The 12,921-nt window shown below is 36.1% G+C and overlaps 2 protein-coding genes across 8 annotated transcripts in view; one reads left to right on the top strand and one right to left on the bottom strand.

Moving 5' to 3' along the window:
• Positions 1-42: 42 nt before the first annotated feature.
• On the top strand, positions 43-6,811 carry LOC147312508 (uncharacterized). Of its 3 annotated transcripts, none has more exons than XM_086263953.1 (5): positions 43-308; positions 579-1,875; positions 2,394-2,495; positions 2,922-3,116; positions 5,970-6,811. In XM_086263953.1, exons 2-5 carry the CDS (start codon positions 580-582, stop codon positions 6,135-6,137), a joined length of 1,761 nt encoding a protein of 586 aa, XP_086120079.1. In that variant the 5' UTR covers positions 43-308; position 579; the 3' UTR covers positions 6,138-6,811. The 3 variants fall into 3 exon arrangements, with proteins under 3 accessions (XP_086120079.1, XP_086120080.1, XP_086120081.1); XM_086263955.1 differs by lacking the exon at positions 43-308 and having other exon boundaries at positions 625-730; positions 825-1,875; XM_086263954.1 differs by lacking the exon at positions 43-308 and having other exon boundaries at positions 570-1,875.
• Positions 2,647-12,921, bottom strand: part of ylpm1 (YLP motif containing 1) — a 29,908-nt gene continuing 19,633 nt past the window's right edge. For 4 of the 5 annotated variants that reach the window (XM_086263947.1, XM_086263948.1, XM_086263950.1 and 1 more), the window contains 4 exons: positions 11,422-11,473; positions 10,108-10,235; positions 9,494-9,677; positions 3,663-9,034 (listed from right to left, as the gene is read on the bottom strand). In XM_086263947.1, coding sequence (XP_086120073.1) covers positions 9,531-9,677; positions 10,108-10,235; positions 11,422-11,473 — 327 coding nt within the window. In that variant the 3' untranslated portion in view covers positions 3,663-9,034; positions 9,494-9,530. Of the gene's footprint in view, positions 3,049-3,662; positions 9,035-9,493; positions 9,678-10,107; positions 10,236-11,421; positions 11,474-12,921 lie in introns of those variants that run through there. The other variant, XM_086263951.1, reaches the window with a different exon arrangement.

The raw sequence follows: 12,921 nt of genomic DNA, 5'->3' as shown, positions 1-12,921 counted from the left end.
ACCATGTCTGCATACTATACTAAAACAACTTATAATTGATAACACATCATGCAGACCACGGTGTTAGAGAAACAAGAAAACAGACACAATGAATGAATACACTCATAAAGAAGTAACAATTTATTCATTACTAGCCTTCAAAGATTCATATGTTTATTAACAATGCGGTAGGTTACGGGGACGGGATAGGCTGACATGCTAGAACACACCTCCTGCTTTCTGGAGCGCTCTCTGCTGTACCACTACAAATAACCGAGTTTCCTCCTCCAGGACCCAGACCTGCACCCTTCCTCTGAGCTGTAAGACAGGTAAGTTTTATATTGCATATCGAGTAAAAAGGATGCCATGTTGATGATACTTTAATATCTGTTTGTATTTTTACTTATTTAGTTTGATTTCAATTAAATAGACACTTTTTAAAAATGAGGTAACCTGCAACCTAAAAAGGGATATCATGTATATGTGAGAAAGATGTCTCCACTAGCTGTACCAAGTTCTCTTTCCTGCTATTACTTGCATGCATTTTATTATTCATAAGTGGGTTTTTTTTTTAACTTTTGTCTTTTTAACCCTACCAGAATGAATCAGAGTGTTTGGAGCAAAGCCATGTATTCCTCCAGCAACATCTGCCTGGATGGCTGTGCTGCAGAGCATCTCTCCTCTTTTCAGCCTGACCTCATGCCATCAAACTCAGATTCGTCAGGCGTTTCATTGACCTTACACAGAGAAGGTGAGAACATGAAAACACTACCAGATAGTGCTCATTATAGCAGTGCAGTTGCTGGTTTGATGTATTCCAGTCAACTGGATCTTACTTCATCCAGAGGCAGCACCAGTGGATCTTTATTCATGGGAAGACACCCGTCTCCCGCACCCACTTCTTATGGTCACCATGACTGGAACCTGAACAGAGGCCATCAAGCAAAGCGTGCGAGAGTAGAAAATATAATCAAAGGTATGACCAGCCCTACTCATATGTACGACACAGAAGTGAAAACGAAGGAGCGTAAAGAGACTGACTGCACGCACAATGACGAAAAGATCCAAGAAGCACTTTTCCTTCAGAAACGCATGGAAAGCACGGCTCAAAGCCAGGTAACAAGAAAGCAGCTGGAGAGCCAGCATCAGCACCCCAGGCAGCTCAGAACAAAGGTTACTCACCTGGATGGAGTGAGAGAAGCCCATGATTCCATCAAAACATCTGGTGATGTGTTTACAGATTTGTACAGTGAGTTTGAGAGCAGTTCGAGTCTAAAATATCAAGGATGGAAGAAGGTTAAATTGATGAACTACTTCCAATCCAAACCGGCCAGAATAAGGCTAATGGCAGATGTTCTAAAGTACGAGTTGTCCAGAGTTGTCAGCAAGAGCGTTGACTCCATTTTCAAAAGTGTGCCGCTTTTACAGACATCGCCATATGAAGTGGAAAATGTAGAGACTGGTACGCCTCTTCAGCCATCGGTGAGCAGTGATGATGATAAGTTGAGACTTCCATGTTGTGGGACTCCAGAGGTGCAAACCCCAGATGTTCAAACAGAAGCTCTGTCTCTGGTTGTGCAAAAACACGAACTGGAAAGATCCAGGTTACCAGCTCACCACCGTCCAAAATCTCCAAATTTCCTCATCGTTGACTCTGCCCTGCAGGAATCTCAAGCATCAGAGAAGAATCACCGTGCTCTCAAGAGCCTACAGGACAGTTACTCAGAAGAAGGCTGGAAGTCAGTTAAAGTGAGATCAAAGGTCAATTCCAGATCTGTGAGAAGCCCACAGACTCACGCTGTGTCTGCAGATCCGGTGATTTTGGAAAGCACTGGTCTCCTTCATGTGAAGACAGAGTCTGATAGCCTGGTGAAAAGCAACCTGTACATGCTGAATGTATCCTTTCTAATTTCTTGTGTTAACCTGTGGCTTTAAGTAGCACTTAGCAATGACAGAACACCTCCAATATATCTGAATACTGTAGCATCTCACGCAGATGTCTTTAAAGTCTTTACTGTAAGTACTAGAAGTCTCATTTAAATACTTTCTATCAAGCAGAAACACATCAATTTAATTTGGGGTTCAGTATGTTAAAAAGGACACTGAGGCATGTGGACTTGATGAGCCAGGGATTGAACCACTGGCCTTCCAATCGGTAGGTGACCGTTTTTAATACCTCTTTTAAACACTTTGTGACTGGTTTTGTCCTAAAAGGCACTTACAAATAAACTTTATTTACTTAGTAAATGATCTGCTGGACCTCCTGATTCCCAGCCACCCCTTTTAAAGAAAAAGACAATAAACCTACCCATTGTGGAATCAACATTTTCATCGTATATTGGCTATAAATGAATCAGTTTTGGAGAGAAAATATCTTGTTTTTGCGTTTCGTCCTTAACGCTGGTGAATTTTAGGAGGGTCTGACCACAAACCATCTGAAGAAAGCAAAGCTTATGTTTTTCTACACTCGCTACCCGAGTTCACTTGTGCTGAAGATGTGTTTCCATGATGTACAGGTGAGAGATGGCTTGCAAGTTGGATTCTTGCACATGTCGTGTTATCGTCCTTCTCACAGAGTAGAAAACATGTTACATGTGCTGCATTTACAGATTTATACAATTTCTTTCATTTTGCATTTGAGCAACAGCGATGCTACTTTCCATTTTGGGAGAAAAGTCTCAACCTGAAAACATACAAAGAGTCCTCTGTAACCTTTGGATTTATTATTACATCGTTTTCAGCATCATAATCCACAAACCAAAGACATCATCATATAATTCACAGTGTGTTAAAAAAAAAAAAACAGAAGACAGTTAAATAGCTTCATGGGTGATTTTATTTGCTTCACATATTGTAGTGTGCACTGTAAAACATACAAATCAGAAAACAACAACGTTCATTGTCACATTTGACAAGCTCACTTACCTTTCTTTCCTCCTCAGTTCACGCGCTCCATCACCTCTCAGCTCATCAAGTGGTTCAGTAACTTCAGGGAGTTTTACTACATCCAGATGGAGAAGTTTGCTCGACACGCTCTCATCGAAGGAGTGGCAGACGTAAGGGGTCTGACTGTGGGGAGAGAATCAGAACTTTTCAGGGCTCTCAACAGGCACTACAACAAAGCCAGCGACTTCCAGGTGAGGAACAACTGAGGACTTGTTTTACTCTAACACACTGATTGCTTCCTAAAAGCGAGTCGTGAGGTGTCACTCAGGTATTCCTTAATTTATAGCCTCATTTTTGACCATGCATCATCTTTATTTTAGAAACACTGTACTGTGTCCACTGTATCTGCAGCTCCTCTTTTTTATGTCGCCGTATCGGTTTCAGAAAAAGTAATAAAGGAATAGAGCTTACCAAGATTCATTACATTATTATGACTAATATTGTGTAGATGTTACGTAATTCTCATTCTTTTTTTTTTAACCCCTTAAAGCCTGGTGTTTCATATTTAATACATGAGATTTTTTTATTTGCTAAAAATACAAAATAAAAAGCTTTTCTAAGTATTAAATTGGAAAACAAATAAATAAAAATATTAAAAGCAAATACAAAACAAATTAAAACTCAAAAATATACGCAAATTAATATTTAAATTCAGTTTAAAAAAAATAAATAATAGATTCGTTAAATACCCCAGAATTTTGTAAAAAAAAAAAAAAAAAAAAAATTAAATTTCTGGCAATCGTTCAGGCTTTGAAGGGTTGAGTAAAATGTTTATTTAACCTTTCCAAAATGTGAACTTTACCTGAAAATGGTACAAATTGTGTGAAACTGCAGCAAATACGCAATAATTAGAAACAACCAAACAAAAAAAAAACCCAAGAAGCATGTTTCAAAGTAAGAATTTTCTCTACAGTCTGATTTAACCCCCATGTGGAGAGGTCTTTTTCACCTATGTATAGTACAAATATAGTGTTTTTTCCTTTATTGAACAGTTGACTGCAGTGAAACAGGATAAGAGAGTAAGATGTTAAGCGTTATGTTTCACCCAGTTAATGTTAAGTTTGCAAAACTGTAAACAACCTAATAATTTGTAACTACTGATGAAGAGAAAGCAGAAATTGACCTATTCTGATCTTATGGTTTCTCTCAGACGGTCACGATGATTATTTTTCTAATTCATAATGTGCCCATGTTGAGCTGTTAATGCACAGAGATCATAAAAGGTCAAATGACACAAATTATTTCATAGAGTTCATATAAAGAAAGGTTTAATATGTTATATTGATGTGAGTGTTGCACTTCGATGAAGCAGCTGTGACAAGCTTTACTGAAGAAAAAATAAGTCAGGGCACTTAGTAATATATTAAATAAAGATTTGCTTTGAAAATGCACATTTATTAATACAGAGTAAATGTCAGCACTGTGAACAGAGCTGATCAGTACAATGGACTAAAACGTCCTGATGATGACTGTTTGTACTGAGAAGCTTAAATCACTGGTAATTAAATAGCAGATTGTAGTCATTTATATGTGCTCAGTATGACTTAAACCATTAAAAACAGTGATGAGTTTTAATGAAGCAACATGATTTCCCACTTCTGCAAATAAAAACAACCATTATTTTTCTTTATTGTCCAACTTTTAAATCAAAACACATTTCCGTGTAGATCTTAAAGGCTGAGACAATTTCAGCATGATTTGATAGAAATCAGAATCAGCCTAATAAAATCTACACCTTCATGTGATTACCAGAGTTGTTAGGCTTAGTGGAATTGTTGAAAATGTTTAGTTATTGTTTGTTTCAATGTTACCAAACAAACATATACTAAAATACAAATACTAAAAACTAAGAACTTTCATCTATATTTTTTATTCATTAGTTTTCCAGGAACTGAAATTGTTTTAAGCTTTAACACGAGTATTCCTCTAATTTCCAAATGAGTAACAGAGAAATTAAACCTATAAATTGTGCTTTGAGTGGGAGAAGACAAAGACAGCACGGCAAGCATAAGAGGAGCTACAAGTATGTCAAACAGATTGGTTAAGAAAAGGAAAAAAATGATTCGTCATTAGACATACTTGTGCTAGCTGTGCAACTGGACTGAGTAAACCTGTAAAACTAATAACTGCCATTCGAATAGGGAGGTTTTTTTTATGCACAATGAAATTTTGTATAATTTAGCACAGTCCATATATGGTTAACACTAATTACACAGCAAGTATTGCAATTCCATCTCACATATTAGTGTCAGCTGTTAGTGACATAAAGTACATCAGCTAGAAAAAGAAAAACTGATGTTATACATACGTCCTAAACCTGTTCATTAAATCCACCAATAGAACTTATTGAGTGTTGTTGCTAATAAATACATTTCTTTAAACTCTGGACATGTTGTTCAAATACTCTTGGCGTCACAAATATATTCTCATGAGTTTGTGCAAAATAAGATTTTAATCTTTGTGCATATGTTTTAAATGTTAAAAAAAATATCCATACCAAACCCCACCGTTATTATAATCACTTATATTCTCGCTGTACTCATTTGAAATTTCACCAGATTTAACAATTGCATATCTTTAAATAACATAACATTGCTTATCAGGTCCATTTTGGAAAATTTGTGTATGCACTTTTATTTTGTTACATGACAGTAGTTTAAAACACTTAAAGGTTCACATTGCAAAATAAGAAAAGCTGATTACAGCACAGGTAGTTGTATACTCATTGGTTCAGTTTCCCAAACATAGATTAATCCTGATCCCAGACCATAAACCTTAGTTTGGGACAAGGCTGAATCAGTGTCAGGGAAACTTGCTAAAATAATATTTGTTCTTGATCATTTCACTTCCTTTAATTTTGTTCTCAGTCTCTGTGCTAAGACCTGATTTGTTACTTACCTGAATTTTCTCGGTTAGAGTCACATCTAAAATATAGTGCCATATACAATTCACACTATCTGTCGACGACAGACTGAACAGAATGGCAGCAAAGGACTGATATTCCCTCTCTCCCCCATTAAAGAAATTCTTGTGTGGATTCACAGGTGCCCGACAGATTCCTGGAAGTTGCTGAGATTACACTGAGAGAGTTTTACGTTGCCATTTCAATGGGCAAAGATCGTGATCCATCCTGGAAGAAGGCAATCTACAAGGTGATCTGTAAACTGGACACTGATGTACCAGCTGAATTCAAAAGTCATCACTCTGTATAAGAACCAGGAGACGACATGATCATGTGCCACAGTGACCGGTCACAATGTGGACTTACTCATTTCTTCATGGGAAAAAAAAAAATACTTTTTTAAAATTATTATTATTAAATTAAAAACAAAGATTGGCCATCTGAAAAGTAATGTAGATTCTGCCATACTGATGGCAGTGGGGTGTATATATATCTACTGTCAATCGTTTTTGTTTCATCATTGGCTGGATAGATGCATGTATTTTGCTATATTATATAGCAACAATACATATTTTACATGATTAGAAATATTTTATTGTTGACACGACGAGTCACAGATCACAATTTGTTTTCTGTAAAAAGCACAAAATAAATTCCAAACCAGGAATTTACAAAATCTTTAATATTGATGGAACAGAACTTATTACTGTACATACAAACAAAATGACAAAAATATATAGAACACAAACCATTTCAATTCTACAATTACAATGTCAGTGAACCAGTTAAAGTATTAATAAAGGATTAATACAAAAAGGAATAGTTTCTTGCTTTCTTCCATACTTACCACCTGGATCCATCCATTCATTTACCACATGGCACACTTCAACCAATGGTCCAAAGCCAATTTAATCCTTCATCAGAAGTGATTTGTCTGTTTGTAACCGTCGATCCTTGTTGTGTCCTTCAGTTACTCCAGTAACAATGTCGGTAATCCAGATTAAATTTATTGTAAAAAAATAAAAAATAAAATCCTGATGTGCTTGATTTCAACAGCAAACAGGGGCCAAAAAAAAAACAAAATAGTTTGGGAAACTATACATTTCACACTAAGAAGCCATTTTACTAGGTACAACTGTTCAACTGCTTATTATTGCAAATATCTAATCAGCTAATTGCCATGTAGAAATGGTCAAACCTGCTGAAGTCAAAAATGTGAGTGAGAAAAAGTGGGATTTTAAATGTGGCATGTTTGTTGATGCCAATTGGGCTGGTCTGAGTACTACAGAAACTGCTGATCTACTGGGGTTTTTAACACATAACCATAACTAGGGTTTATGACGTAACCCCAAATAACCATGTGTCAAAACCAAGGAATGCAGAAAAACATCTCTGAGCACACAACACATTGAACCTTGAAGCAGAATGGCTACAGCAGCAGAAGACCACATCGGGTGGCACTTCTTAAAGTCAATAAAAGGAAACTGATGCTACATAGGCTCACCTAAATTGGAAAGGAGAAGACCAATGAGTCCAATAAGCCTTGATTTCTGGTGCGACATTGGGATGGTAGAGTCAGAAGTTGGAGCTTGACAATTTGTTTTCCATGACAACAGAGTACCGTCTGATGTGCGTACGATCATTATACAAATTCGGTTGAACGCCATTTGTATGCAACACGGAATGCCACAACAAAGGTGGACATCAAGACAATGGTACACCTGCAGTCAGTCTGTGGCTTTTCGTTAGACTCTGAGTGTCGTTTCTGTGTAGCCATTTCCATCGTTGCTGGATTTCAAAAATGGTGGGTTTGATTTTCGTGAAGGAGTTTCTCTCATGACTTATCAAGTGACGTCCCTGTCTAGCCAATCAGTGGCATGCAGCGTGTTGATGTCACATTTTCAGATCGCTTGGAACCCCAGTTGAGTAGGTACTAAAAAAGTACCTGATACCAGGTACTATGACCTAATGGCAAACCCTAAAAAAATAAATAAAAATATTGAGTTGTTCTGAGTAGGTACTTATGGAAAAGGGCTATTAGAACTAAATGAGCACTATTCATATGCCAGACATACCTGAGTACTGTTACTGACCTTGTCCTTCCCTTTATGACCAAAGTGTACCCATTGTGTGTTGGTGGCTAATGCACCATGTAAACAGCTCAAAGCATCTCACACTGGTTATGGAACATGACACGTTTACTATACTAAAATGACCTCCACATTCACCAGATCTCAATCAAATAGAGCACCTTCAGAATGGGAGTGGTAGAACGGGAGACTCCACTATGGATGTGCAGCTGAAAAAATGTGCACGAACTGAAGGCAAATTGAAGCCCAACCAAGTACTAGTAACAGGGATGAGGTGGCCAGTGAGGGTATAGTAATCAAAATGTGGTACAGGCAACATCTTATTTTGACTTTGAGTGCAAAAAAATAATATTAGAATTGTTTGTTTTGTTTTTCTAATAATTAAAAAAGAAAAAACAAAAAACCCCAACAAAAAACAGTAACAGAAATTTTTTAAAAACGGGACATCTAAGAACCCCAAACCCAGAGTGGACTGATTTTTCCCTTACAAAATGTTCTTCCATATTTTGACAATTTGGGTTTGTTTGGTTTTTTTGTTTGTTTCAGGGTTAGGGATGCACTGTAAACCATTTCAACAGATGCTGCCAACAGTCCAATTTCAAACTGGTCATCATCTATTTCTAAAGATGTTGTAAAGACACTGGGTAAAGCAATCCAAAGTGTTAAAGCTTTTGTGTGAGAAAATGCCATGTGAAAATAAAAGTAGGTCAACTGATCTACATGGTAATTTCTAACAAAATACAATTTTATACAAAATATGTAGATCATAAAACCCACCTGATAAATTCAGTAAGACTCAGAAAGTTTAGATTGTGTTTTTTATTGTCCCTTTTAAAACTATGGATGGACCAAGAAACATTGCTACAGGTATACAGTACATGAATTAGGAAGAGTATAAAACAGCAAAAGAACCCAAACATAAGAATAATGATAGGATGCAAGACTAGACGTATCAGAGAATTATAAACTACATATTGATTTGATTTATATCCAGAGAAATAAAAGCCTCTAATATATGTAATAATGAATGTAATAAGAAACAGATAACAGCTGGTGAAATCACCCTGATCAAAATTTCATCGCCAGTAAGCTTCAGCAGTTTTCACATTCTGGGCACCTGCAGAAAGAAAAGCATGATATTGGTAATTTCACGGTTAAATTTCACTCAAGTTTATTTGTTTTATGTGACAATAAGGACTGCATTAAAACAATGAAATTTCATGTATTTTATGGCATTCTGTTAACTACTGTTAAATACAGAAGATAATAGTGTTACCTGCATTCTCATATAAGTCATTCTTAATCTGTATGCTCCCGATCAAACTCAATAAGATTACTTTGGAAATGGTAAGTCGAATCTTTTTCGGGAAAATGGCTGGCTGATTGACCAAATGTTTCTCTCAGTATATTTTCCAATATTACTGATACAAAAGACGTTCCCTCAAACTTCTCATTTGAGTCATTAAACATTCTGATTAAAATATTTTAAATTGTAGAATATTATGACTTAATAGCCACAAACATCATCTACAATTTTTCTAACAACCTGAACAATATGAATAGGAAAAATACGAACCTTTCACTGAAACCAAAAAAAGTGTAAGATTATCTTCTTAGAAATACTTGGTACGGTTGAGAGCTCTTTGTGCCAGCTGGCCACTCTCGTCTGTTATTTTCTCCCAGTCCGTTTGACCCACCACGAAACCGATAGCACGCTTTCGATCTGCATCCTTTTGCTCTTCAAGATCAGCCCATCGAACCTTTGGAAAACAAACAAAACAAACAAAAAAACCAGGGAGAAACCCAGGATATCATGTTATGAACAAGAAATGGGTAAATGATTTCAGATAATTCAGTAACATCTTTGAACATTCAGTATCATAGAAACTACTAGGGACACACCAACTGTGAAATAAATGCTAAAAATAATTCAGTTTTCTGTTATATTTCTTTTTTAATTAATAGTGAACTGACGTTCACTGTTTAAATGCATGTTTAAACATGTAGCCAGCTCACACCTGACATAAATATACATATCAGCCTCTGATATTGATAAAGGTCATATTTGCTGATTTGCTAGCTGTTGTATCAATGCATTCTTAGAAATGGTAAGGAAAAAACAACCTTGAACTTTTGGTTTTTCCTCACTAACAAACAAATGCACTCATAGATGGTCAGGTCAAATTTTACCCTCTTCTTTCCAGGTTCGGACATGCGTGTGGCATAGTCATCTGGCAGCTGTAGGTAGTCTTCGAGGCCTGCCATATGTTCGCCTTCACGCTTCCTCTTCCCGCCACTCCCCAGACCATCCAACTTGTCTGTTTAAATTGAAGATTACCGTTCAGTTTACCTCTACTCCCCCATAAAAACAACATAAAACCTCAACAAGGTATCACTCATTTATCAAAAAATAAAATAAAATTATGAGACAACTAGTAACATCTGTTTTATCATTGCTCCATAAAACGATGATCCAGGACCTGATCTTTTTTATACAAAGAATTAGTCTATAATGTGTCTTTTTAACTTAAAGAGAAATGAGGTCTTTATTTAAAATTTAACCTTTTTTTTTTATTTTTATTTTTTAAATTTACAGTCACAATAGAAACAACTTAAGGCGCTTTCCTGGTGTTCTTACAGAAACTGCAGCCCATGTCTCATTCAGTAACTGACTGTTTCCTGTTGACATGCTAACAACATAAATAGCGGTTTGTACTAGATCTGATCAGCCTGGAGGTACTGTGCTGTTATTGATTATAACACCATAAGCCTCATCTAACAAAACACCTGCTCAACTAAATGAAGAACAGCTGTACAAGTCCTATCAAATCATTTTTCTCTCTCTATAAGCATAATTCATAAACTGGTTTATGGTTTACAGTGTACTCTAATGTACTAACAGGCGCAAAAGATCCCCAGTTCAATGCTGGGAGGAGACTCAAATCCCTTTGGGAGATTAAACAAATTAAACATTAGGTAGCTACTCACTGTGGTGACCCCTCATCAATAAAGGAGCAGCCAAAAGAAGCTTTGACTCAAACTTTTTCTGAATAAATCCCTTCAGAGCACCAAAATTGTACGCTCCTAAATAATTATATGTAGATATAAAGCTAAAACACCCGTTTAAACCCCCCCCCCCCCAAAAGATTTTTAAAATATTTTTTTATTTGCTGTATCCCCTATATGCAGTTTTAATAATGATGAGGTTTGGCTGTTGGTTGGTCTTTAGTGGGATATAGAAACCAGTTGAAACTATTATTGCTTTTCATCAGCAACAAAGCATTAGACCAGTAACTTGACCAAGTCCACCAGTGACTCAATCAAAATGCAAAAGAATCGCATCAGTCAAACAAAGTTCACAATAGGAACAGAAAAAAGAACACAAAACATACACACACGACTTCACAGATCTCGCTACATGACACTTAAAACACATTTTAATGATGCAGAAGGCTCTATATGACAAAGGCAAGACTGGATCATCATTAAAAAATAAATACCTACCAAGTTTTGCCTCTGATGTGTCCATCTCCCATTTGCTTTTTGGAATGTAGCCCTATATTACATAAAGAAACACTGCAATGGTTAAACATCAGGGTGATACAGGGGGAAAAGGGAAGGGTGGAGAAAGTGGGGAAAGGGGTTGGCTGAAAAGACAGGAAACTGGTTTATCAGAGGTTATAAGACACAAAAACAAGCACAACTGTAGGGTGAAACTTGGTACAATACTTGGTAAAGACATACAGTAACTACTAACAATGGCATGCACAGAGTTTAATTTAATTTGATTGCAAGGTGAGACGTGTTCACACTGAGTCTTTTGTTTTCTGTTACCGGCTTAAAAATGGACAACTGTGCTCTGCTTTGGTGAACACAAACTTCATTTAACAACAGTCAGAGCGCTACTGAATCTAGAGAGAAGTTTGCTAATGATCATGTGATTGGAACACATTTCACATGTAATTTTTTCAAATCAATTCAATTCCACACACACTGATAAACCTATAACTAAATTTACAAAGAACAAAGGTTCTTGATTCTTAGATTGCAGTAGTACTACTTGTGAAAAGGCTTTAGTGTGTAGAGATCTTTCGTTACCAAACATGAAATCATCATGAATGAGGTTCCCTGCTGTAACATCACTGTGTAGTTAGCTGGCCTTTAAAGCAAAATAAACAAATTTAAAAAAACAAAAACATTAAAATAAAAAGGATATTTGGTTAGCAACAGCAAATTGCTCGAACTCCACTATTTAATTATTAATTTCAGGATTGTTTGTTAATCTCTGAAGGAGTCATTTCTGTTAGACTGAACAATAGCTCTTATAATGTTAGTATATCACCTAAAAGAGACTGAGAGAGCATCTTTTTACTGCTTAACTTTATAGATGACAAGAGGTAAATTATTTAATATAAGGCATCGGGAACTTGTTCAGATCATCTTCTCTAGCATGAGATTGTGAACTATGTTTGCCATTTCACTAAAAAAATGTAATGTCTGAATTTTGAGGGTCCTGAGATCATGAGGCGCATATTTAATGCATGCTTTGTCATTTTAACTGATTGCATTGCTTTTATTACTATATCAACCGTTTTGAAGGTCCTTTACTTTTAAGCAATTTATTATCCTTTATTTATCCAGGTGAAAGTCTCATTGAGATTTAAATTCCATTTCAAGAGAGAACTGGCCATCATGGCAGCAAAAGTTACAACAAATACAACAATAAAAACATGCGTTTTTAACCTTGACCAACCATACGTATTATAAAAAGATAAAGCATCAGAATTAGTTCACATGTTGTGAATACTGCGTTTAATGATTGTACAAGGTGTTTTTTAAGTGGTTTTTCTATTTTCAAAAACATAAAATGTCAAATCCATTATATAAGTGTGGAAATCACCCTGCAAATGAGTATGATAAAATCTGACTGTTTAATTCCACATGGCATATGCATGACAACATTGGCATGTAGGAATTTAACATGTGTTATTTATTGAAGACACT

This window comes from Aulonocara sp. 'chitande type north' Nkhata Bay, linkage group LG15 (genome assembly GCF_057382095.1).
Source record: "Aulonocara sp. 'chitande type north' Nkhata Bay isolate Kocher_YH1m ecotype deep benthic linkage group LG15, A_spYH_male_GT1.1, whole genome shotgun sequence".
Lineage (NCBI taxonomy): Eukaryota > Metazoa > Chordata > Actinopteri > Cichliformes > Cichlidae > Aulonocara > Aulonocara sp. 'chitande type north' Nkhata Bay.
This window is presented reverse-complemented; position numbering and strand designations above follow the sequence as displayed.

Bases quoted from the DNA above. Each gene is read 5' to 3' on its own strand.
- LOC147312508 (XM_086263953.1), top strand. From the start codon at position 580: ATGAATCAGAGTGTTTGGAGCAAAGCCATGTATTCCTCCAGCAACATC. The intron at 2,496-2,921 runs GTGAGAGATGGC...TTTCCTCCTCAG, and splicing joins TGTGTTTCCATGATGTACAG to TTCACGCGCTCCATCACCTC. The intron at 3,117-5,969 runs GTGAGGAACAAC...GTGGATTCACAG, and splicing joins ACAAAGCCAGCGACTTCCAG to GTGCCCGACAGATTCCTGGA.